The sequence below is a fragment of the Acipenser ruthenus genome, chromosome 16 (assembly GCF_902713425.1).
Source record: "Acipenser ruthenus chromosome 16, fAciRut3.2 maternal haplotype, whole genome shotgun sequence".
Classification (NCBI taxonomy): Eukaryota; Metazoa; Chordata; class Actinopteri; order Acipenseriformes; family Acipenseridae; genus Acipenser; species Acipenser ruthenus.
The window spans coordinates 2,109,902-2,135,747 of NC_081204.1; the positions used below are offsets into that span (position 1 = coordinate 2,109,902).

Genomic DNA, 25,846 nt, shown 5'->3' on the forward strand with positions numbered 1-25,846 from the left:
CCAGTTAATTCAAAATGCCTCCCACTTCCAACCCCCAGACTGACAGCAGCGACCTCAGGAGAAACGACAGCTTTTTTTTTTTTTTTTAAAGGTGGATCTCTGGGCTTTTTTTTTAAGAAGGCTGTTTCAGGGCAGTGCCGTTCCTTTCACTCAGCCTGAAGTAATTCAAATTTATTTTTCGTAACCGTTTACGACCAACACATATTTATCGTACATTTAAATATAAAGCTGTGACTCCAGTAACGCGCCTCGCCTCCTTAAACATTTTTATGGAAACTGCTGAAAATTGTTAACAAAAATAAGTAACTACGTCTGTGCAACTTTTGAATCAACTTCAAGGGGTGTGTGTTACTGTGAAGCTACATTGATACTTACTAGGCTGGCTTTAAAAATAATGGATTTATGTGTGATTCTGCAACACCGCTACTTTTTTTTTTACTGGACTGACAGTTTGCATATTTAAAAAAATAAAATCACCAGGGTTTTTCCCCAAAACTGCAAAACTAGGCTAAGATACTTCTTGAGCGTTCTTAACGGGACGTACACGGGCGGCTACCCCATTTGAGTTGCCTGTGTGGAAATGTAACGATTCACGTCTTCACAGAACGCTGTGTGCTCGTGTGTTCACAGTCCATTATGCGATTTTACGAACCGCTGAACGCTTGGGTTGTTAACAGGGTGAAACAAAGTAGGTTGAAAAGAGTGGACTGGCGCTGTGTATGTGTTATTTTTTTTTCTCTCGTTACATTTTGGACAGGTTCTTCACTCTGCGCAATTTAACAGACAGAGCCCGACGATGTGTTTTTATTATCATTCTCCTTGGCGAAATCAAGTGGATTTATAAACATTTCTCCATCTTCTGCAGTGATGGGCATGGACAGTTTTAACCGACACAAGAAAGGCGTTTGTTGAATTAAAATAAAAAAGGTATGCTTTTTATTTTGCTATAGTGGTTGTTGTTTTGCCAGACTAGTAGTGAGAAGCTAGTTGAAAAAAAAAAGTACTGAAAACAAGTAAGCAGTATTTACAGGAGCTAAACACGGCGTTTCTTACTACCTAAAAAAAATATAGGGGAAAAAAGCGAATCTCTCTGACCGTGTAGCTTAGTCTTTAAACTGCCTACTTTCTGCGGTGTTGCGTGTTTACAGCGGGCTTTGGTGTCAAGTGAACGGCCCTTCTGTCTGCAGTGAGAAGTTTAGCTTGCATATATAGGTCGAGGAACGAGGTGCTGGCTTGCTATGCATTCCGCTTCTCAAGGTCTACCGTGGGGAAAACTGTTTAGCATGTTCAAGGGTTTGTCAAAATAGTTTTGCGCGCACAGCATCATTATATAAAATGCTGGAAGTCAGTTGATTATAGTTACATAATTGTATTGCGTATTGAGGGTCTGGGGGGGAAATGCATTTTTAATGCTCGTCTCAGTTTCTGGTGTGCTTTGTGCTTTATGTGAAAATGTGCCACGAGATAGGGACGAACAGTGGCTCGATTCATATCCAAATGTGGAAGCTCCGATCCGCATTGAGTAGCCACTTTCTATAACGATGCCCCGGAATACAGTGCGCCAAGCATCGTCTTAAATTTGCTCGTAAAGATTCATCCCAATCATCAATGGCTGTTTTTTTTTCTTACAGGAACTAAGGAAATCACTATTCTTTATATAAAGCATGTTTTAAAATGGGACGAGGACAGGAATGAGAAATGACCCGTGGGACATGCTGGTTATGTGCTCCAGATCAGGACTAGAAGGGGAATCTGGAAGCCTGAACACACACGCTGGCTTGGTCAGATTTCAATGTCTCTGTAGCCTACCTCCAATATCTCCTTGCGTGGACTTTTCGCACAGCTTCAGAGGTTCCAAAAAAAGGGAGGGTTGTACTACACTAACAGTGCTCCCCTCTACAGAAATGTGTTTCATTTTATAGCGCTGAGATAATGTACGTATGATAAGGAACGGCTCCAGCCTGGATTAGAATTCTCTTTTTTTTTCTTTTTAATGTTCAGCTCCCCATCAAAGCAGTATTGACTTTCTCAGCCGCAGGACTCTGGAGTAAGAGTATAGACACCTTGTGCAGTGTCCTCCACAGCGGTCCAGCTGCCTGTCTGTCGGGATGTCCCAAAGCGAGCTGATCGAGCTGAAGGAGATGTCCCTGGAGGATCGTATAGAACTCACCCCGCAGACCCCCCGGCTGGAGAGGGTGAACGCGCTGCGGATCAGCCCGGGGAAGCTGCCGGAGCTGCTGAGTCGAGTGCGGGTCATCCGGCTGCTGGGGGAGAGCCTGGACCCCCGTCTGACTGACGAGGCCGGGGAAGGGCACGACTTCCAGCCCTGCACCCACGCCCAGCCCACCTGGTGTGACCTCTGTGGGGACTTCATCTGGGGGCTGTACAAGCAGAGCCTGCGCTGCACACGTGAGTATAGGAAACGCAGTGACATCATTATCAGCAGTGACATCATTATCAGCAGTGACATCATTATCACCTCAAAGCACGTGGAACAGGGCGGAGGCCTCCAAACTCTGCAAAGAACTTCTCCACACAAAGCAGACAGGGGAAACGGAACTGACTGAGGTTCCCCAGAATTACAGACAAGCTCTAAAGAGTACTGGGGAAGTATTAGACCTCTCAAACACAGCTCACACTGAAGCGTAGATAAGGAAACAGTCTTTTTTTTTTAACAATGTTTAGTAGCACTAGTGTGTTTACATACAGTAAGGGTATTCTATAAGTGGGGCATCGTTTGCACTGATGGGAATCCCTGGGAAAGTGTCCATCAGATCAGATCAGGCTCCTACTATTAACAGTGGAAGTGAGTTATTTTAGGGCAGGTGGTGATTAATATTCAGATACATTTCAGTTCTGCATTTGCAATTTTTATTGAGGACTCAGAGAGAGATGACACAGATAAAGTATTTAATAACAAGACGGGTAACAGCAGTTATCAGTTCTTTCAAAAAACATATTTGCCATGTTGGAAAATCTTCCTTTTGTGACTTCTTAATTCAATTTATTTTACTGAAAACATGAATATTTGTAGGTCTGGAGGAACTTTATACCAATATTACACTTCTGATTGTGCATGATTGAGCATGTTTGGCTACATGGGATATGAAACCAGATATTAAAGGGTACAGAAGGACTACATTTTCCATCATCCTCCTGCTCACATATGTAACTGAGATGGATTTACCAGTGAGCAGGAGGATGATGGGAAATGTAGTTCTGAGAGGTCCATGCAGGTACATGGGAAGCCATCTTGAGGCAGGGAATGCAGTGTAAAAGTTTAAAAAAGTGGTCAAAATTTTAAAAAAACCCAATGTAAACAATACACACACCTTACGTAAACAGTTGTAGCAACACATGGGAACATGTAACACAATAAAATAAAAAGATGAACCAAAATGAGCATCTGAGAATAGCGCTACTGTGCTGTTTTCTGTTTCAGTATGTCTGTTTAACCACACAGTATGCTGAACACAAGTTCAGCTCAGCCTCACTGTGGCTAAAATTGCAGTACTTGCATTTTTTACGTCATGAAACTGAGCTGCAGTTTTTCTTTGGTGTATTTTGAGTGTGCTCAGTGCTTCCTTTCTCAAGGTTCTGCAGAATGTATTAGGAAGGAAAAGTGAAACCATCATTTTTATCATATTTTGACGTAAACACCAAGTTTTACAATGTGTGGCTTTCTCGCAATGCAAAGTGCATGATTACACTTTTCCAGCTGTGTAGCAAGCAGTGGATGTTGTGTGGTATAGAACCAGCTTCTCAGGGAACGCTTTAGTTAGGAGGTGTCTCCGACCCGTTCCATGCAAGTAGAAAAACGAAACGCACTGCATTCAAATCCCAAAGCGAGGGACCCAGTCCTTATGGGAAAGTCTCCTGTGAGGATTTGAAGGCAGCTTTGCAAGGCAGGGGGAGATGAGGGAGCTGGGAAGGGTGTGGACAGGAAACCCAGCACCCTGGAGCGTACATCTGTGTGTGGGAGCCTGTGTTCATATCTACAGGAAGTGGCATTGGAGTGACCCCCTCCCAGGGAAAGCAGCAGAAGATAAGCGGTCAAATCTGGAAGCGTGGATAAAAACAGAGGCAACTCAACAAACAGAGCACTTCCCTGTTTCTGTGCGTCTGTGTGATTCAGTTTCATCGTGAAGGCCACTGTGAACTGATGTTGCACAGTCAGGACGGAGAGGTCATGGTTCTTTGTGTCTGTGTGATTCAGTTTCATCGCTGTTTCATTAAATTTACAAATATTTGGTTCTAAGAGTAAATTCCATTAAGAGCAAGTAGTAAGTGCAATAAATGGATAAGAATGAAATGTTGAGAGCAGCTCCAGCCCTACCCAGACCCATTGTAAACATGAAAACCCTTAACTGACACATTACTGTTTAATCTTACTTTGATGTTTGCATGCACAGCTGATAGACTTACTACTGGGAGAGCTGTATAGTGTTACCATAGCTTTAAGAGATCTTACAAAGGGTTCAAATGGACAAAGTGCTCGGCTGAATCCTTAAAATGCTAAATAAGTGCTGGATCCGCGTGGTTTTGGCTGAACTGTAGCGTGTCCTGGTTTGTACAGAGTTGTGTTGCTGTGTCCTTGTTTCACACTGAGACAGTGCTCTCTCTGTTTGTGCCCAAGATGGCTTGGCTTCCAGTGTGGGCGCCCTGGTATTTCTCAGACTGGAGGAGGTGGGAGGGGGGAGGGGGCACAGTGAGAATGTGCCCTGATAATAACATTAGAAGAGATGACTTGGACATCACAGGTGGGAGGAAATGACAAACAATTACTCTAACACATCCCTCCTTCAACCACTGTGCCACACGGCTTCCCAGCAGCTCATCTCACACTAGTACAAACACTGCTTCACACTACAGTCCCTTGGCTCTAACCTCTGTGCCACGCTGCAACCCATTCCAAACAGCACTTGGGTCAGGCTGTTACCCTTTAAGCTCCTCCAGTAATGAACGCACAGGGTTCCGTTAGGTGTGTGCGTGCGTGTGTAGCGTCAGTGTATCTGAGCGCGAGGGTGGATGTGGTTTTGGGGAGGGGGGGAAACATGAAGTGATGGCAGAGAACACCCAGCTCTTCTTATCTGCTGCCATTGTGTTCAACATCTTCAGCGACAGTTAAAAACAGAAACAGGTTTGCTGAGAGCTTTTTTCTTGTCTGAGTTCGCCTCTCGCATATAGATATAGTGATCTTTTTTAGTTTTATTTAGACACATATAAAGTAAGTGTTCACACTCCACGTTAGAGTGAAGATGCGTTTATATACACTGACTGTTGTGCAAATAACTTCAAAGATTTCATAGCAGTATCTACAGTACACATATTTATTACATGCAAAAGTGTTTTAAATGAATCTGTGTGATGGCTTTAGTGTGCAAGTAGTGCTGCATGTGTGCTGCATATTAAAAGCCACAACTGGTTTGACAAACAGCATTTTTTTTCATCAGTTACTACCTGATGCCAGCACTAGATGGCAGTGTAGCCCTTGAGTTGTGTAAGCCACCTTTACTTACAGCACAGTTTCATTATATGCCCTGCAAATTCATTCTCTTTACATGTTTGAGCTGTATCTGGAGAAACCCTAATCAAGCTGTGATGAAACTTGTTATAGACATTCCTTAACACAAGATATCTGGTTTCTGAGAATCTATCTATTGTATAAGCTCCAGTTTGGGGGTGGGGGACCGGCTAATGGTTACACTCTGGGGTACCAGCTGTACTGGCAGAGAAGACATGTTTAGGAGCTCTATAGGCCACACGGGTGCTTTAAACTTTGGGGATTGAAAAAGTCAAACAGAATATAATACAAAGTGTATCTCGACAAGAAAAAGAATACATTAGCTCAGTGTAATATTGCTCTACTTCCACTATATACATCCTCTTTAATTGAAGGAAACAGGAGGCTGAGTAACAGTGAGTCAGTGTCTTCATTAAGATTCATACCCCAGATCCCCTCTCCTTTACTGATCTGGGGTATGACTCTTAATGGACTAACCACTGTGCCACATTGTATTGTGATTTTGCTCTGCGGAATCTGGCATAACAACCAGACCCGTGTCTCATTTCCTACAGAAAACTGAACAGTGTGTAACTAACTGGGTAGAGCAGTGTGTGTCCCATTCCGCAGTGTAGTTTAACTCTTATCTGTGGTGGTGTGCATGCAACACTGAGGAATACTTACCACATTCATCCGAGACAGCGTAATACTCCGGCCCATTTATCTAAGTGGCTGCTGGTTTATATTTGTAACTATTTATGGAAGCAGCAATTCTGCCTAATAGTATGCAGTGAGATTATAGCAACAGCATACTAACTTAGCAGATAATGGCATCCCCAGCATTGTTACTGTAATAGATTTGAATATGTGTCAATACCGCTGGTGGCATTGCCTCTTAGTGCAGCTGGTAAGGAGTCATAGATTGCTCTAGCACTAAATCTTTTGCAGAAATTGTTTCACAGTTCTTAGGACCACTTCCTTCCACAGCTTAGATAAATACCAACTAACAACTTGGACTGCATTTTGCAATCTGCATATTAATCAATTATCCATTTTGATTTGAATTAAAGCATATTCGACTTACAGGGAAGAACAGGGAGGGTGTGCATAAAAGCCAGTGCTTTCAATCGTGAGCGTTTCTGCTGTGTACTGTAGTAAAAGCGCAGGAAAGCGTAGTAAACAGAAGTATGGTGAAGCTTGTGAAAAGCAAAATGCTCAGCCGTGTCGCGGTAAACTTAATGTAAATGCTTTTTATTTCCTTAGGCATCGCCTTACCTACAGAAGTGCGTGCAGAGTTGAAATGAGACAAAAGAAAAACAGATTAGCTCGTTAAGAGCCCAGGAGGTTTCTCTTAACGAGTTGTATCCCTGGACAAGCACCCCTGGAGGCCAGGCTGTGTAGTGCTTCCAGGGCACAGCAGACTGGCTTGCCCCCCAGGCGACTCCTTCATGCTGGACATGCTGCTAGTTCCACGCTGTCAGAGAGAGCTAGCCCCCTGTTCCCACACTCCTCAGCAGGCTGTCATGTGATCTGAGCTTGCCAGGGCTCTCCAGTGATGTAATGCTCCTGCAATCTCATGCCTGTGTGTATATATATAGAATCCCCTGCCCTGGCAATGGGGAGGTGGGGGAGCAGTGAATGCAGGCTCTGTCTGTGCAGGGATACTGCGTCTCCTGTGCTGCAGGGCTGGAGAGGGCAGCAGATCGTCATGACAGGGCTGGTTAATGAGCTGTCTGTTAAAATCATTGCATACACTGGGCTTCTTTATTGTGCACAATGTAGCTTTTCATATCACCGTTTACAGCCAGCACTTCACAGTACAAAACCCCTCAAACTTATTTTTGTTTAACCTTTATGTTTTCCCGTAAAATTGAGATTTACATCTTCCTGTGTCAATAAAGAGCAAAGTCATACAGAAACACATCAGCATTGTCACACTGGCTATAAAAACCCCAACGTGATCACATTAATCAAGCTTCAGAATCGTTGTTTTTTTTTCTTTTGGTTTAATTAATCTCTTTGTCATTGGGTCACTGTGTTTTAATGTTACTAACCCTTCTACGGTATACCAGTGTAATTATGCTTTTGAAACACAATGGAAAGTGTAGTTGCTGTAGCCGCAGCATAGCGCACCACTGGAAAGCATTGGTGACATCAAATACCATGAAGAAGAAAGATAGGTAGCTTTCCTTTCTTTTTTTCTTTTTTTTTTTTTTTTTTTTTACATATTTATGTATTTATTTATTTTCAGACTGCGGGTTCACATGTCACTACAGGTGTCGGGCACTGATCCGATTGGACTGCAGCGCGCAAAGGAACCGCTTCACTGACCAATCAGATCTTGCAGAGCACACCGTGGAGACAGACACCAATGTGGTAAGAGATGATATTGATTGAACCCTCCCCACCTGTGCTGAGGGGTCATGACACGAGCGTTTTGGATATTAAAAGTGTCCCGTGGAAGTGATATAAGCAAGGCTCAGGTGTTAACTACGTCACTCAGAAATCTTGTCTCGACTGATTTTGAAGTCTTTACTTCCCAAGCCCCACAGCCAAGAACGGGACTTCTGAAGTTAGGCCAAGTGAATGACGCTCTTCACATCAAAATACAAATTGCATCCTTCTTAGCTCTTTATTACTGTTGTGTAAGACATTTTTAGACACTTTTCATTTGAGAGAGAGAGAGAGAGAGAGAGAGAGAGAGAGAGAGAGAGAGAGAGAGAGAGGTGTCTATTTTCAGATCCATCTTTAGTGAAATTCTGGCTCTGCTTTAATTAAAATTGCATGAACTCGTATGCTAATATACAGTATGTAAGGATGATAATGTGAGCTGTTTAAATCCTTAATTATTTACAACTCCCTATTCCCCGGGTCACTGCAGTACTGGTATATGAAAATCTGTTCTGAGCTGATAGGTGAAATAAAGAATTTGAATTTTTCGCATGCAATAGAGTTTCTGAGGAAGGAAGAGAGGCTGTTGACGCCTCCAGTATCCATGGGGTAAAGGGAGAACAAGGGGAGGAAAGAGGGCAGCCCTGTTTGGGATGGGGGTGGAGTTCAGTAATGGAGTTTAATACCTGGAAAGTATTGTATTTGCTCAGCCCAGATGTAGAGGAAATCTAATCTTAAAAGATTCAAGATATACACACATAGTCATCATCATTATGACTGTGTTGTATTATTAATCAGCATAGCTGCAGATGTTTTGTTAGTGTGGTTTTCGTTGCACAGTCGGCTCCAGTCTGCTTGGGATTGAGACTGGAGACAGGAGGGCGAGGCTAGCTTCTCCTGCAGTGAATATGAAAGAAGTGGTGGGATCTAAAGACACATTTCCACAGTAAGTTATATCATTGGGCTGCTTTGCAGAGTGAGTTGGAAGCAGGAGGTTTGTTCATTGCTCATCTGGTTGAGAGATGAGAGTGCCCCGGACTGGGAGATTGCTTCAAGCTTTGACCTCAAGGCAGACCCCAGGGATCAGGGTTTGAGGCTCTGGGACATTACAGGCACCATGTACCATCTGTAGAGAGCCCAGATTGTATTACCTATCTATTCATGCCATGCCAGAACCCAGCCACAATTTAAACGATTCTCCAGCAGCGAAGGGGTGGGGGTGGGGGTTGCCTAGCAACTGAAAAGGGGCTGCTGGCCTGGTAATGGAGTTCTGTGTTGCCAGGCAACCACAGTGGGCTGTCAGTCGGGCACGTGGAGGGGGTGAAGGTCAGAATCGAGAGCAATGCTGGTTAGTCAGCACAGTATTCTTACCAAGTTGAAAGCTTCCATAGTAAAGAGGTATTGTTACACACACATACTGTTGCAATACTGAGTAAAGTCACAAATGAGATGAGAATTGTCATCTCAGAAATTATCTGTGATTTGCAGTGTTGTAAAATTCACAGATATGGCAGGTTAGTCAGTTAGTCCATTTCCATCATGGGAGGATCCTAAACTTTCAAATATATAGCACAGAAGAACAGAAGTACAAACATGTGCATGAATAGTTCTTATTCAAGAACCTATTAGATAGTGCCCTGGGGCTAGGAGATAAGCCTCTTATGTTCCTATGTGATTATGTTATGTGATGTATGGGGTGAACCATTCTGGGCTTACATTTTGAACATTATGAATGCAGAGCATGCAAGCCAGTGATAGCTTTCTGTCTGTATAATGCATGAGTTAACACAGTACCTTAAAATGAATATTGCACAAGTCTAATTATTATGCAGACAGGAGTAAGAGGAAATAACAACGCAATGTTCACAGCAGTCTTCAAATCAAACATCAGAAATAGCCTGTTTGAAGCTCTAGCCCTCGGAAATCCAGGATACAAAACCCCTTGAAGGTCTTAGAAAACTTGTTACCGGGCCAAAGCATTGTCTATTTGTACGGTTTGCCTCTTTGTCTCTGATGTGCTCGCTGGTGCTATGAAATAATAAATTGTAGGGATTTGAATCTGTTCTTTTTCTGAAGGTTTTGTGGGGTGCAGCGCCTTCAATTCCACATCATACTGGATTGAGTGTGTGTGTGTGTGTGTGTGTGTGTGTGTGTGTGCGAGTGTGTGTGTGTTCGAGTGTGTGTGTGTGTGCGGGGGGGGGTGCGTGCATGTGGGAGTGTGTGTGTTTGTGTGTGTGCGTGTTAGATTAATGATTTATCGAGCGTTCTGTGCTATGCTGTGATACTATTATTACAGCAATCGACAGTTTAATGGGTACTACTCAATTCATTCTGATGTGACTGATGTCTGAGACAGCTATTGATTATCAGTCTGAGGTCTTAGTATGTTTCAATACACAAACCTACACAGTGTGCCCTGTGTTCATTAGCTACATTAATGAAGCAGCTAAACTGGAGTGACACTGATTGTTTCAGATGGTCGAAAGTGTGAGCAGATGCTTATACAGAAGAGTACAGTTAGACACTGAGTGAACAGGAGGCATGAGTTTTAGGTGGCATTGTCTGTATGGCGTGATTCAAATGGAATGTAGACCTAGAAGCACTCCATGCTAATGGACTGAAGATTCCTTCCTCCCCACACCAGGACTCCAGAACCTATAAACACCTCCGGTCTTAACTCCACCAATGCTTTACCACCAGGCTGCACTGTGGAACTCCTGTAGCGTTTGCATGTCAGAATATTACAGATAGCAAAGTCTATTAAGAATTTAGATCTAGCTGTCAAAGTAACACATGTATAACACTGGCTTATAAAGGGCTTTGTCATGGTATACCATAGTATTTGTGTTTTGCACTTTGCTACATAAAGCACAATAAAAAAATCTATTTCAGATTAAACAGCATAAATTAGGTGTGTTTCAGAGTTAAAGATTAAAAAAAAAAAAAATGAACAGTGTGTTCTGGTACAGCCTGGCAGTGAGGGTGTTAATGGTGCTTGGCAGGAATCCCTAGGTTTTGCTAGGGACAGGAAAAGGGAGGGGAATATGAAGTCATTAGGCAGTTGGAAGTTCCCTCGCTATCCAATCAAGGAGGGGTTCTGGGCAGCTGTGTATTTTCCAATTCCAACGGGCGGGGGGAGGTTTAGAGAGAGCTAGAGAAGGGGAGCACAGCGCGAATCATTTACAGAATCGACAACGTGGGTAGAGTGAACTAGTGGAAAGAAAAGACGCATTTTACAGGAAATCTCAATCAACAAGACAAAAAGTTAAGACATATACAAAGCAATAAAGCATTTGTATAAAGAGACCGCAGGCTATATAACATTAGGAAAAAATAAATAAAGTAAGGTAAACGTGTATGTCGAGAACTACATTACCTAAGCAAATATATCGTATTCAAATTAAGAGTCGCTGACGGCCGTTTTAACTTTGTAGTGTTTGGCTGGCAGTTTTCTTTTTTTAAATTTGAAAGGCGTTGCGGGCTGGTCTTGCTATATTAGTTACAGCTGTATAGTTTTCTTGGGCGAAGGCACGGGATGAGAGACGGCGTTGAAGTGTCGACCCCGTCCTTTGAGATGACTTGGGGCAGCACCACGAGCAGCGGCTACTGCAGCCAGGAAGACTCGGACTCGGAATTCGAGCAGTACTTCACAGCTCGGACCTCATTCTTCCGCAAGCCACGCAAAGACATCGGCAAGGTGAGAGATCAGCGGCTAGGGGTAGCGTGTGTGTGTTTGAATGTATCTGGGGGTTGAGGCTGTTTACATCGGTAACTAAAGTCTAGTAAAAAAAATAATAATAATAATAATAACATTGAGTCAGATCCGTAATAACTCAATTAATTAAGAAACAAAATTAAGCGGCTAATAGTCTTATTTAAAACAAATAATAATAATAACGTGTACTGGTAGCAATCAAAATTGTGTTTAAGATACATAATTAAGATATTTAAAATGATATATTATGCGGTAATTGTATATTATCAGTGAGCAAACCGTTCTTTCGTTTTAGTAATAGTCAATGTATTTAATTTAGTTCTGGTGTAGAAAATTATCTAAATGTTTTAATTATATGCAGTAGTTGTAGTAAACGCGTCTCTTGGGGAATAGTGGGATGGGGGTTCACAATGTACTGTCACAAAGAGATCAAATCCCCATAATTGGTGTCTGAACCCCCAATTTAATCCCCACCGCACCCCAGTAATGCCCCACAATGCCCTGGCATTGGTTTGGGGAATTACTTTGGGTTTGCAAACTTATTGTTTATATTTATAAATGTAACTGTAACCCCCTTTTCTTTTTTCAAAGCATCGTTCTTGGAACACGATTGTGTCACTGCTAGTGTTGCTCAGTCACATTTGTAGTTGTAACTGGAAAAGAACAAGTCTTCCATTTCCTTATGGTCTGATTCAGGCAACGTGTCACACCGTGTGCTGCCTTCTCATCATTATGGATTGAGGAAGGTTTTGGTAAGTCTTGGATCAGATTGGTTAAAGACCAGGTCTTTCCTCGTCTCTTAACAATATATCCAGGTCTGTCCAGCTTCCCCCTGCATCTGAATTGAGGTGCACACTAGGCGCGTGTTTTGTGTAATGTTCATACTGGGGATCTGTGTTGAGTCATTTGAATATATGGAAATATTATCCTTGCATAGTAAAAACAGTGCTGCGTGTCTCATGCATGACAATGAGCGATGCAGTGTTGTACAGGCAGGCTAGACTTCAGATCAGAAGAGGGTTTTTAATGCAGAGGTTTCATTTGTTTTTTGTTAGGTGGTGGTGGGGAGGGGTGTGTTTAATCTGTTAGACTGGTAAGCAAGGCGCTGACGGGCCTTGTGCTTGAGCTTGTCTTCCAGCTCTCTGCATGACAAACGATCCTGGTGATAGCTCTGCGTCTCCAGGGAAATGCCGTGATGGATTCGGAGATGCCCAGCATTGCATGCATAGCCCACAGCAACCCCTGCCAGTGCAGCTCCTGTTCCATCTGCACCCTGAGCTGCCGTGCCCATGTGCTCGTAGACGTGGAGAAAGTGAAGACAGGCTGTTTGGTATTCCAGTCATCCCAAGGGTGACAGATTGGACTATGCGCTATGACAGGCTAAACCCAGAGAATGCTACACGGATGTGGCCAGGAGGATTCTAATCTAGCGTTCCGTCACCATCTCAGTTAAACCATGCAAAGTCATATTTTATAGTGCCTTTCATCCAGAATTGTGATCTGCAAAGGTTTTTTTTTTCTGATGCATGCTCAAAGAAACAATGCGATTCATATCCCAGTGATTGTCAGTAATAAATCAGGCACCTTACAAGGTTTCCTTGCTTGCATCCTATAAGGAGGAGCTGTTTTGTTGAGGTGAAGAAGCACTTAAACCTGCTGACACCAAGATAAGCTTAGTGGAGAACTCCAATCGTAAAGCAATAAAAACAAAAGGCTTATAGAACATCAGGTTTGTGTGGTTTGAACAGAAATGGTGACGCCAGGGTGTCCGCGTCATTGCCAGGGGGAAACCGTTTCAGCATTGGAGTCTGGCTCCACTGCTTGTCTTTTTGTTTTGTTACCAGAAGATTGAAATAGTTGTGGAGTTAGTGCTGTAAGTATAGATAGCAGGACTGTTTAGAGCTGCAGTCCTGTCTGAGAGCTGTAACACTGGATCGCACACCACACTGGAATGTTAGATGTTACAGGTACAGTAAAATATGTGGTTAGTGGACAAGAAATTGTTCCTACGTTCACCCGGCATAGCCTGGCAGGTGTAGCTGAAAGGTCCTAGTACTGTAACATGCTTTGAATCTGGCTGCTACAGACTGAGAACTGGTAGTTGCTGTGTGTTTTAAGTGGAAATGGATCCACTGTCTGGAAGTGAAATGCTTGAAAACGACACATCTGTTCCCATTATCTGCTGAGAACGCACCAGTAATGGCTTGCAGTGTTTGCTGAGAGTGCCGTGTTGGGCTCGTTTGCACACGCCACACTACCATTAACAGAGAAATATTGGCAGCCTGCTGGCTCTCATTGTCTTCTGGGTCAACATGTTTCCTGCAGCCTCTTTCCTTAGGAAGCTGGGCAGGCTGGCTTTGCTGTGCAGACTGCCCCTGGGGTCGTGTCCCGGATTCACACAGGAGATGCTGGCTCTGCTGCCAGCTCGCACACACACCTGCTTTATACCAGCCTGGTTTGCTTTTGGCCCACATGCAAGCGAGTGCACAGGTGATGCTATCCTGCTGCAGAAACTTGACTTTAAAACAGGTTTTCTGTATACTGGCCTTCCCTGGGATTGTGACACATGCAGTCTTTGTTTTAGGCTGCAAAGGGTAAAGTTGATTTACCGTTTGGTCTAGACAGGAGGTGGATGGCTAGAATCAACACCCACAACATTTTCCCAGTTTAGCTTATTTCTGCAGGGAGTGAATTTTTTTCTTTGCTCAATCTGAGAAGCAAAACGAGTGCTTCAATTGACCAAATGTTAATTTTGTCTGCTCTTTTTTTCTCAGTAGTTATTTATTTAAAATGGTGTCGCCTGTTCTCATTTTAGGATATAATGACAGGCTGGTATTTAGTCTTCCAAAATAACCAGAGCACAGACATTTGGGGCCTCCCTGACCAGGGATGGAAACTCCCATTGCATAGCAGTCTGATCCATTCCTGGTTTTACTAGGAGCTTAATAAGATACATCTGAGCTTGTTACCTATACACTGCGGTTGATCAAGCTCATAGTAAAACCTGGAACCTTATTCCCATCCCTGCTGACTGACCGGTTCATTTTTGTCCGTCCCTATCCCATACAAAAACACATCATTTTCAGCTTATAAAAGCAGCAATGCCTTTTGCAGCAAGCATGACCTGGAGTGGTACAAGGGAGGGGTGAGAGAGAGCTAGGGCAGGCCACCCTGGAACCCGAGGATGTTCTGGTCTGGATTATCAGGAACAGCTGATTTGTATCAAAACAAAACCCTTGTTCAGCACATGTCCTCCGGTGTTTCCTCAGGAAAGCTCCATTGCCTCAAGTCCAGGCTGGGCTTCAGCAGTGAGGAAAGGGAAAGGGAAAGGGGCTGAACCGCCTCTCCCAGATCAGTGAGAACTGCACACAGCTCCCTGGACAGGGTCAGGCTTGGGAAAGGGGCTTCATAGCAGGGCCTGGGAAGGGTCAATACGGACCATCAGACTGAGACCCCAACCCTGCTGGAGTACACACCCTTCCACACTAGCGCAGCATGATCTGCAGTATAATACTGTACCTGGAGTGAGATTCAGAAAGCGTTCGTGCATCAGTTCTGAATTGGGAGTGCAGTGCTGTCTCGTTTGCCAAGATGTGGGGCTGTAATGATACACTAATGCCACAATAGAATATGTATCGCGATATGCAGGTCGCAATACAGTATGATCAGCCTTTTGCATGTATCAGTTATGAATATCCACCTACTGTACCTCACCAGTTCATCCCACCAGGGACAAACCTGCTTAAAGAGTTGAAGCATTGTATGTGTGTTTTAAACCATTCCTGCTGCCGTTGAGCTGGAGGTGGTTAGTGCTGGTGTCAGCTGTGATTCTTGCAAAAGAAACTGTTGTAAAACAAGCCTTTCATTGTGAGCCGTTCCTTTTGAACAAAGGAAGAATGCAGTTATTTTTGTATGAATACAGGGCTTTGGAATGCAGACTAGGAAACCACAGTCGTGGCGGTGCCGGTATTGCATTTCCACAAGTATGGAGATAGGAGGGGCAGCAAAGTGTTCCCCGCCCCCACACACACGCACACACACCCCAGAGGAGGGATCCGATTGGTTAATGGTGATATCATGGGTTTGCTTAGCTGATGATGAGAACAGGAAGTACGTCTGATGCAACAAGTGAGCAAGAACATTGTGGGTAAGAAATGCGAGAGAGAGGGAGTGGAAATCAGTGCTGGCTAACGTCACTTTAATTTGTCAGATTAGGATAAGGAAAGAAAAGAGAGCGAGCACAAAGAAAAAGACAGAGCAGCAAATCAATCAGCGAGTTGTTGAGGGGCAGGGCCGGGGTAGTGGGGCTTGGCATTTCCTTCTCCAGCTGCTCTGGGAAAGATTCCCGTAACGTTTCCCCACTGCATTCCCATCCCCGGGTCGGATGACAGTTGACAGAGTCAGACCCTCCCCTGACTTCCACAGGTGCGTCATCCCAAAGTATTCATTGAAAAAAATGTAAACTAAAAGCTAGGAACTAAAGACGTAAAGAGCACTTCAATGCCATACCTTTCTCCGGTAACAAACTCAGCGTGATCATTTAGGTACCGTTTTTACTTAGCCTTTAAAGATCTGTAAAAAGAGAAACGTCTAGCATCCATCCCTGCTGTCGATACACAAGCAGGCTAACACAGCCTTGCTGTAACTGTCAGCCACAGTGGAGGCAGTGAATCACACAGAGAGCGATCGGGATTGAATGAGGGCAGCAGCTGCAGAAGGAAGTCCCATCCTGGGGCTAGCTGGTTGATGCGGTGGGCACACTCGGGGCTCTGCCGTGTTCACAGCACCGCCTGGTTTACAGCACTGTGTCTCTCTCAGTGCTGCCTTCAGCTCATCTACTGCAGGCTCTGTATCGGGTGCAGTCTCCACACCTGCTCTGAACAGCAGTGCAGCGCAGTCATTGTGTAGCGGGCAGTGTTGTGTGAAACCCTGCCGTTATAGATTCTGTTCTCTCTCTTGTCTGAGGTTTGATAGTGAAAAGCTCAAACCACTAATGCAACTAAAACTGTCATTATTTTGAAGCCATTGCACACAACATTTGTTCGTGGAGGGGGGCAGGGGGTATTTGATTTGCAGCATGAAATAATCCTGCCAGCTTGATTGTTTGATTGATTATAGTAGTAAATGAGATAATCAATCCTGTTTTACACTCAGTTGTGGGTTTCGTGACAGCTGTAATTATCTTGTATTGGCTGGGGAAACAGTCCAATACAAAATGTAATAAAAACTGAAATAAAAAAAAAAAGAGATTACACATTTTATAAAATTGGAATTAAAAAAAAAAAAAACACCCTGTATATTTTGACAGAGTTTCGTGCATGCCGTCTCATCTTCTGTGTATCCGCTGCAGTCCCTGTATGACTAATGATGGGATGGGAAGCATGCAGTAACATATAAAACTGGAGCTTCGGTTCTGCATGTATTTCACTTTGTTTTGCATTGAAGTTTAACTTGAATCTGTTTAAATACATACACGTAGCACAGTATCACTCTGAAGACAGTGGCTGCCCTATACTCAGAACATGCTGATTTACACAAGCCTCATCTGCTAGGCTGTGGGCTCAGCCCCAGGGGAGGCGAGGCTGACCCTCGCTGGGAAGGAAGCGCTTGTATGTGTTCAGCTAAATATAGCCCAGAGCTCTGACCGTGTTCAGAGAGCGCTGGCCTTGAGAGCGACATGGAAACTTTCACATCCACTTCCAACATTTAAAGAAATGAGTTCATGTTTTGGGCGTTTCCTTTTTCTTTCTACAAAGCTTTGAAAACAAATAGTAGGCTTGTACAACTGATCTTATCACAAAAGCATGCATTTATCTTAAAAAATGATACTTAAAAAAAAAGCATGCTGTTTATTTGTTGTACTGTATCATCAAAGTTAATGCTACAATTCAGAGCTGCCTTTCATGGTAAAGCACTATTGAGCTATCAAATACTGCAGTGGAAAGGCGGCCACAGTAGAAATGGGAGACTGGTTAAAAAATCAAAGAGAAGCAGAGGAGGGAGCAGCTCTTTGGGGAGATGCCTTGTAAGATTTATAGGAGGAATATTAACATTGCTGCTGGGCCACTGTTGCTCTGGCTTTATCAGCGTCCACTTTCCTGGGCTTCTCTTTTCATCTTGTTTTTAGGTCGTTGTTTTGTTCCTCTTCAGTTTAAAATCTATTCTGCCCACTGAAGCTCGGCAGCAGACGTAATGGTTTGCAGGCTATTACTATAAGACAGATCAACTTGCTCGGCCCAATGGCTCAAGTGCCCCACCTTGTGGTAAATCATCAGAAAGCCCTTTTAAAGTAATCGAGCAGTACTCTGCTGCCTCCTTGTGGAATACCAGAGAACACTGGGGAATCAGGCATTTCTGACAGCATATGTTAACATACGGCGGAAAGATGAGGCACCAGGACTGAAAGGGATAAGCGAGCAAACCTTGTTTCTGCCAACGATGTAATAAGGTTGAATTTTCTCTTTTTCAGGACGAGCAAAAAGACCGGGAGAAGCAGGAGCTGTCTCCGAGTGAGATTGAGCAGAAAGTGAGGGAGTACAATGCACAGATCAACAGCAACCTCTTCATGGCCATGGTGAGCACACAGGAAGGAACCGGCTTTGATCAAACCATTGCTTCTACAGCACGGCGGAAGATCCCTTGATTGCCCTGGTGTCTCAACGCCGTGTGTCTTGTGTTGTTTTGTCCCCAGAACAAGGACGGCTCCTACACTGGGTTTATCAAGGTGCAGTTGAAGCTGGTGCGCCCGGTCTCCGTGCCTCCCCCGCCCCGCAAGGCGTCCTCTGCCCTGGAGGTGCGGAAAGGCACGGCTGTGAAGCGGCGCACCTCCTTCTACCTGCCCAAGGACACGGCCAAGCACCTGCACATCAGCTCCCAGACGAAGGCGCACGAGGTCATCGAGGCGCTGCTCAACAAGTTCACCGTGGTGGACAACCCCCGCAAGTTCGCCCTGTTCGAGCGCAGCGAGCGTGAGGACCAAGGTGAGCAGCTGTGTGGGATCCCATCGTTTCCAGTGTGATGGGTCTGCCCCCAAAACAAAATGCACATACAATTCTTACAGCGTGCTCTTTCAACTCGGATAAACGAACTGAGAAAGGAAGGAAAATACAAATGAGTGAAATACACCCTACACGTGTTAATCCATGTTCAATTTCAATGTTAAAAATTTAAATGCACAAAAAAAAAAAACGCTTAGCTGCAGTTACCCACAATGAAACTGTGGTTGAATTGATTACGTTTCTTTTAGTGTTTGTAAAGGTGAATTGGTCAGGTGTTGGTTTATGTTCTGAGGCTGTGATGTGTTGCACACTTGGTCTGACCTACATGGTCCCTCTCGTTTGTGTGTTTGCAGTGTACCTGAGGAAGCTGTCTGACGAGGAGCGGCCCCTTCACCTGCGTCTGTGTGCCGGCCCCAGTGAGAAGGTGCTCAGCCTGGTGCTCAAGGAGAACGAGACTGGAGACGTGAATGTGAGTGAGGACAGGGGAGCAAAGAGGATCTTAATCCACGAAGCATGCAGGAGACAGGATGCGTAGAGAATCTTTCTGAGGAATGTTAGGCATCAGGAAAAAAGGGTTCTTGCTACTTCTATGCAATTTATAGCACCCAGCCAGTGCAAAATTAAAATAAGTAAAAATCTCATGGATTAATACAAATAAATAAAGGGAAACAATTGTAATTGTAATAAAGAAAAGCCTTTCCCTAGCCTCTTTTCTTTTGTATTTCACCATATATATATATATATATATATATACAGTATATAAAATCAAATGAAACGTATCTAAAGAAAAGCAAGGTAGAACAAAGCAGCTGGCTGTTGCATTGTTGCAAAGAGTCCACCAGGGGGCCCTGTTTCCTTAACCCTGTTTTTGTGTCTCTGCAGTGGGACGCCTTCAGTATGCCGGAGCTACACAACTTCCTGCGCATCCTGAAGCGCGAGGAGGAGGAGCACGTGAAGCAGCTGGTGGAGCGCTACACCCGCACACGCATCAAGATGCAGGAGGCCCTGACCAGCCACACCCCCGGCTGAGATGGGACGTGCCCCAGTGCTGCCAAGAGGCCACCAGGGGGCCTCAGTCGCCTTTTCTCCAAAGATCACAGCTGACCGAGAGAGTGGATGGACACTGCCTGAGTGTGGGTGGTGAGGAGAGCGAATGGAACGAACCGTGATGTGCCTTCGACCCGGAATGAGAGAGAGAATGAGTTGTGCTTGTGAAAGAGAGATTGTGAGAGACTGGCTGCGTCCAGCAATGACTGATTGCCTTAATAGTCTCTTGTATGATTCCAGTGTGTTCAGAAATAACGTGGGGGGAACATGGAAATGGGGTACTCCTTTCATTTCTTTGGGGAGCACTCCACCCCATCCCCACCATCAGCACTGTGGAACCTTGTTGAAGTGTTAGAGACTGCCAAGTTAGCCACCCGGGTATCCAAGCCCACAGTGTTCATAGTGAATGACTGGACTGTCTGTACAGTACACAGTGTAGGTCACAAGGCTTCTGTGTTGAGAAGCACTTTGACTGAATCCTGTGCACTGCCCATTTTCGCTTTGCTTTTTATTGGAATAGTAATTCAAGTCTTGGTGGGTGGGATGGGAGATTTTACATTATTATTTTTTTTTAGGCTTTTTTTATATAAAACATGAAATTTCATATTTGTAATGGTTCAGTTTTTTTTTAAACAATCCCAGATAATAACACATCACATGTCTTCAGTCCAGTACTTTTTGGATGTGTATTTGTTTAATGCCTTCGTGTTACATATTGTAATTGTAATTTGATAACAATTGAAGGGTTTAGGGCAGTACACTGGTAACCCATGTTTTGCAGCATGCTATATCCCACACAGCAATGACCACCCTGGATTTTGTTTTAACGAGCCTAAGCGGCTCAGTCTTTTTCTATTTTGTTCTTTAGAGTCTAAGTTCAGGTAGAAACCAATATGAAAGCTCTGTAATCTGAGGTTCAATTCAAAACATGGATGTGAAGGTGATGACTTGCCCCTTTTTTGAGTTTCAAGTTTGATTTTTCTCAGCATTTAAAAAAAAAAAAAAGTTTTGGTTTGGTTCTTTTTTTTTTTCATATTCAAGACCGTGAACTGTTAATCAAGAGACAACTTTGTGCCTAAAAACAGAAATAAAAACTGATGAGAAAGCCCCATTGAAATGAACTGTGTTGATGTTGCATGCATCTCTGTGCCAGTTTGAAATGTAAAGCTTCCTGTCATTTCTGCTCTTCAAAGCGTTATCAGTATAACCCCAACCCCCTTCACCACACACTCGCTGTGGCTGGGAGCCAGTGCGGGCCAGTTTGACTCACAGAGGGATGGAACTGCATACTGGTGTGAAGAGGGTGGGGATCATGTTCCTGTGCTGCTGATTCCTTTGGAGAAAGTAAAAAAGCTGGGCAGTCAACAAAGTCTGCTAATTCTCGCCATGGATGGGAGATCACCTGTGTATAGTGCCCACTCTGCTGTATCCCAGTGTCAATGATGAATCCCTGCGGAGAGACCACTTCCATGTAACAGACACGTTTCACTGGGAAATAGAACAGGACAGTATTGGAAACACCTTTTAAACATACAGGGGCTCCTCATAATCTTGCACTACTTTCATCTGTAGAATACATATTTGTGAAATGTCATCAGTAAACTCCTCAGTTATCGAATTGCACACAAATGCAGTAATCTACAGGAGGTCAAGAGGCTATGGATACCTGTAAAACCTGCTGAATCCTCACTGTCCAGGACCAGGGCTGGGCACCCTGGGTTTAGATTTACAGACCAGCTGTGTGTCCTGTCAGAGGTCATGTTATGGCAGGAGTTTCTAATATTTTACCTTTGTGTAAAGTGGGCGTTTTTAAAAATTCAGAATACCGCTTTGACTTTAAACTTTATAGGTGGAGGAGAGAATAATAATAATAATAATAATAATAATAATAATAATAATAATAATTTTGGGCTATTTTCATAATTTGCCCAGCTTTCCAATTTGTGAGTGAAGATTTTCTACAGCAGTTTAGTAAAAGCCCTATACCTTTTCTCCCATGTTAAATGCTGTGTTTATTAATCCCGCTGGTCCCCCGACTGGTCGTTACAACAGGTACAGGACTGTAGGTAAATGACCTCTGAAAATGTCACTTGTGTACCCTGTGCCCTTGGAAGAGAATGGCACGTTTGCTCCTATGCGAAGAAGAACTCGCCACGTGACAAGGGCCGTCAGGGAACGGAAGTGAGGTAGTTCCAGTCGCGTCTCGCTGTGCTTGGTGTTTATATAGAAAAAGGTAGAATCTATCAAGGAGTGTCTGTTTTATTTTTAAGGGGGTGTAGAAAATAGAAAACCGAGGCGTCTGATATGAGACCCGGACTGGTAGTGAGAATGATGTCTCTGTAGTGTATCTGGAGCTTCTCTGCACATAATTACGAAACAGAAGCCTGATAGAGGTTTATGATTAGCGACCTGCTTTGAGACGGGCCTCGCAAAAAGAAACGCTAGACTAGCATTAATACAGGATGATAATCATTCTGCTGCGAGAGTGGTAACTAACAGTTACTATATCTGACACTTAAAAAGGGCCAGTCGGGTTCGGTTAGAACATTTAGCGACGAATACAGTACATGTTACATGTTATTTGTGTAACCCGGCTAAATCTGTGACAAGACGCTCACTCGAATCTGCGCAGTAGAGGTCTTAACAGAAATAGATATATACGATTAGATAGTTCAGTGCTGTGAGGAGAAGACAGATTAAACAACACAAATAACTCCGGCTACAGTGTGTAGAAGAAAAACCGATTTGACAGGCCAGTTATTTTTTCTAAGTGTACAGCAGCAGGCCCAACACTGCTACAGTGTTTATCGCTTTTCAATCTGTAGTTCTGTACACATACGACTAACGGTTTAAGTGTAAAATCTCATCATCATCATAATAATAATAATAATAATCGATTTAGTTTCTTATAGACGGGAGTTTTGTTGGCTGTAAAAAGCGCTATTGGGTGGGTAATATTTATTAGAAAACGTTTATGCTGAGTGTGGACTTGTCAGACTGCTTCTGAGACGAAGGCAGATATTGTTAATTTGTTTTGTGTAATATTGCTGTTAGGTTTCAGTCGCTCCATCAGTTTATTTATTTTTTTACTTGGAACAGACAAATCAGTTTATTTTGTGACCAGCATCTATTTTGGGATTCAGTCGCACCTTCTCTGCTGGCTCTGTCCGGCCAGAAAATAATGTCCCGGCGCTGAAGATGGGTGGCAGCGGCTCCAAATCGCGTGGGTTCTGGCCTTTTGCTGGCTCCGGTATCGGTTCGGATCCAGCCAACGGTGGCAATGAACAGACACTGTCCAGGCTTCGGGGCAGCAGGTCTTGCACTCCCTTCGTGTTTACTAGAAGGAGGTACGTATACTAAATAAAGCTTTTGCTAATCTGATTTTTTGTTTTTGATGTGGTTGCTACTAATTATTCACTAAAGTGAAACTCCTAAAAATGTCTCTAGCACACAGTGACCTAGGTATAGAAATAATACTGTTTGATCAATTCCAGGTTTCACTAGGAGAAGTCGGATGAAATGAAAATAGAATAATGCATTTAAATGTTAGTCATACAGCAGTGTAAGTTACCTAAAGATCCACAGAAAGACACTAGTTGAATACAGTTAGTACCACTTGACACCATTGTTGCCATCCCCTTAAAGATGAGTGTCCAGCGCTGCCCATCTGCCAGCTTTGAAAAGCATGTGTGATTGATCCGTAAGGGTCAACACTTTGCTGCCGTGTGCCTGGTCTGTTAGATGTGTTTGTGATTAGTGACCCATTAATTAGATCCAAGGTCGACACAGATTCCCAGCAACCTCTCCTGTCTCCACAGCTCCCTGTATTACGATGAGGACGGAGACTTGGCCCACGAGTTCTACGAAGAGACAATCGTGACGAAGAATGGCAGGAAGAGAGCGAAACTGAAGAAGATTCAGAAGAATCTAATACCTCAGGTGAGCACCTGGTCCAGACAAATCATCAAGTTACACAGCTGTCTGTAACAGCAGAGAACACCCTAACACACCTTTATAATAGTTTAGCACATTGCTAGTATTGGCATAAGAACAGCAAAAAGGTAAAGCAGTAACGCAGTAGCAGTAAAGCAGTCTGTCCTGTTGAGATCTGGGTTAGTACATTTCAACTCCATCCCGGTAAAACATTTTCCAAGTCCACTGCACGGGAAGGTGGGGGGAACCTGTATTGCAGAGCACACCCTAACAGAAGAGGAAGGAATAGTCGTTGGCACATCAGTCTGCTGGATCATTAAGCGGATTGCAGTCGTGACGTGATGTCTGATTTTCAGGTAAAACAATTGATAATAGCGCTGTGTTTTTTTTTTTCACTTTTTAATTGTGAAATCCTCTTGCCCCTGCAGGGAATGGTGAAGCTGGATCACCCTCGGATCCACGTGGATTTCCCGGTCGTGCTCTGCGAGGTGTGACGGCGAGGCGTTGGAAGGAAAGACCATGGCTGACGCCCTTACGACTCCGCCCCCCCCTCCTCCCCCATGCAGTCCCTCCCGAACTTCCATTCTCACCACGGCACCCCGGGGAGTGCGCGCGTCCTGGGGGCTGGCTGGTGTGCTGGGAGCTCTTTGGCGGCGGCTGCTGTGTCGTGCCTCATGGAAAATATAAACCCCGGTCTGCTTACTGTAAAAAGAAAAAGGGGGAAGGTGTAAGTTTAACACCCTGACCGGCGAGCTCCGTTAGGGAGGAGGTTCATGTAAAGTGTTGTTGGCTCAGATCCATCCCCACCTAACCCACTCTCTTTAAAACATGCAGGCCTTACTTTCTTTTTTCTGTCATGGGTTTCTGAATGAACTTGTGCTCTTTGATTGAATCCTTCAAATGTTAATGTGAAAGTCATGTGCAGTCAAACCTGACTCAAGACCCCTCCTGGGGCCGTGTGAGTGGTCCTTATATACAAATGGTCTTTAATACAGGTTTGACTGTATTGGCGTCCTATTTATTCTGCCCACGGATTATCAAAAGGAAGATGAATTGGGAAAAATAAACTTATTTGCTTGTTTTTTGTTTTTATTTATGTTTTTATGGACCCCGTCTGCTTGAAAAATACTTTCTTGGCAACCCCATTTTATACAGATACTAAATGAAGTGAAGTAAAAGATAGCAGGTCCCCCTAAGCCGAAGCAGCTCGTCACGACAAGACCCCTAAAATAAAACTCTAGTAATGTGTGTGTGTCTGTGTGTGTGTGTGTGAATTGTACATCATACTAGTCTTATACGTTTAGACAGCAATACCTCAATTAGTGGTCAGTTGTGGGTGTCCGTAGCAGTTAGCAATATTTTACAACTAAAATAATGTAGTAGATTTTATGTGCTACTCGGTTATAATACTGTGTTCTGCAATAAGTTGCATGTTTCTGATGAGATGTGGCTCCCTCTTGTGGTTAAATTGATCTTTACAGCTTAAGATGATTTTACATAGGCTGGTTGATGCCCATGTGTATATGTGTCACACCTCTATTATAGCTGGCAATAGGTTCCTTTATCAGTAATCATTTTCAGTGCCTCGGGCTGGGAGAAATATAAATATGATCATTATGTGCGAGCCTGCCTGGGAAGAAGTGCTGTGACAATGTTGCATCATAAGGTGGCAGCATAGCCTAAGTAATAACGAAAGGGCTCCAGAGTGCTTTTAGTTTTGGACTGCGCAGTCAATATCAGTGAAGTTAAATCATTCTCAAAATAGCAATGAGAAAAATGGCTGGGCAACATTTAGCAAGCTTGTGTGTGTTTTTTGTATTAACATAAGTAATGCCCCCATTTAATTAAAGCAAAAACTAAAGTTAATTAAAGAAAAATATATTGTAATATGTGTTCAATCCAGTGTGCGTGGCTGCCGTTTACATTCCTGCTTTGTGTGTTTTAAAAAGGTTCTGGAACGTTTGCTTTAAAAAAAAAAAAAAAAAAAAAAAAAATCCACAGATCCCTGCTGTTCTAGTGCAGATGCCATGAAAATGAACAGAGCAGTGTCTGACTGTGGTCACTTGATCTGCCATGTCTGTCTCCCATTTTCAGGTTACATTCAGTCCTGTTATGTCATGTGGGTCAATTTTAACATTGGTCTTTTTAGCGAACCATATTATTTATTTGCTGGAACTTATAAATACATTTAGTGACGGAGGGTGTAATCCCTAACGCTGCTGTAGAAACCATTAAAATGGACTACATTGCCTTTTTCAA

General features: G+C 43.7%; 2 protein-coding genes across 4 annotated transcripts; both read left to right on the forward strand.

Moving 5' to 3' along the window:
- Positions 1-143: 143 nt before the first annotated feature.
- On the forward strand, positions 144-21,162 carry LOC117963563 (ras association domain-containing protein 1-like). Of its 2 annotated transcripts, XM_058988363.1 has the most exons (7): positions 144-927; positions 1,632-2,409; positions 7,755-7,879; positions 18,079-18,183; positions 18,301-18,589; positions 18,961-19,076; positions 19,490-21,162. In XM_058988363.1, the coding sequence occupies exons 2-7, from the start codon at positions 2,109-2,111 to the stop codon at positions 19,634-19,636; spliced, it is 1,083 nt and encodes a 360-aa protein (XP_058844346.1). In that variant the 5' UTR covers positions 144-927; positions 1,632-2,108; the 3' UTR covers positions 19,637-21,162. The 2 variants fall into 2 exon arrangements, with proteins under 2 accessions (XP_058844346.1, XP_034760077.1); XM_034904186.2 differs by lacking the exons at positions 144-927; positions 1,632-2,409; positions 7,755-7,879 and adding an exon at positions 10,963-11,591 and having other exon boundaries at positions 19,490-21,157.
- A 639-nt stretch (positions 21,163-21,801) lies between these two features.
- On the forward strand, positions 21,802-24,668 carry LOC117412623 (tumor suppressor candidate 2). 2 transcript variants are annotated; one of them, XM_058988364.1, is made up of 4 exons: positions 21,802-21,887; positions 22,754-23,001; positions 23,473-23,593; positions 24,016-24,668. In XM_058988364.1, the coding sequence occupies exons 2-4, from the start codon at positions 22,853-22,855 to the stop codon at positions 24,079-24,081; spliced, it is 336 nt and encodes a 111-aa protein (XP_058844347.1). In that variant the 5' UTR covers positions 21,802-21,887; positions 22,754-22,852; the 3' UTR covers positions 24,082-24,668. The 2 variants fall into 2 exon arrangements, with proteins under 2 accessions (XP_058844347.1, XP_058844348.1); XM_058988365.1 differs by having other exon boundaries at positions 22,798-23,001.
- The last annotated feature ends 1,178 nt before the right edge of the window (positions 24,669-25,846 follow it).

What these genes read in the sequence shown, in the direction of transcription:
- LOC117412623 (XM_058988364.1), top strand. Translation starts at nt 22,853, where the DNA reads ATGGGTGGCAGCGGCTCCAAATCGCGTGGGTTCTGGCCTTTTGCTGGC. An exon ending in TTCGTGTTTACTAGAAGGAG is followed by an intron (nt 23,002 to 23,472) that starts GTACGTATACTA and finishes CTGTCTCCACAG; the next exon opens with CTCCCTGTATTACGATGAGG. An exon ending in AGAAGAATCTAATACCTCAG is followed by an intron (nt 23,594 to 24,015) that starts GTGAGCACCTGG and finishes TTGCCCCTGCAG; the next exon opens with GGAATGGTGAAGCTGGATCA.
- LOC117963563 (XM_058988363.1), top strand. Translation starts at nt 2,109, where the DNA reads ATGTCCCAAAGCGAGCTGATCGAGCTGAAGGAGATGTCCCTGGAGGAT. An exon ending in TGGAGACAGACACCAATGTG is followed by an intron (nt 7,880 to 18,078) that starts GTAAGAGATGAT and finishes TCTCTTTTTCAG; the next exon opens with GACGAGCAAAAAGACCGGGA. An exon ending in ACGAGACTGGAGACGTGAAT is followed by an intron (nt 19,077 to 19,489) that starts GTGAGTGAGGAC and finishes GTGTCTCTGCAG; the next exon opens with TGGGACGCCTTCAGTATGCC.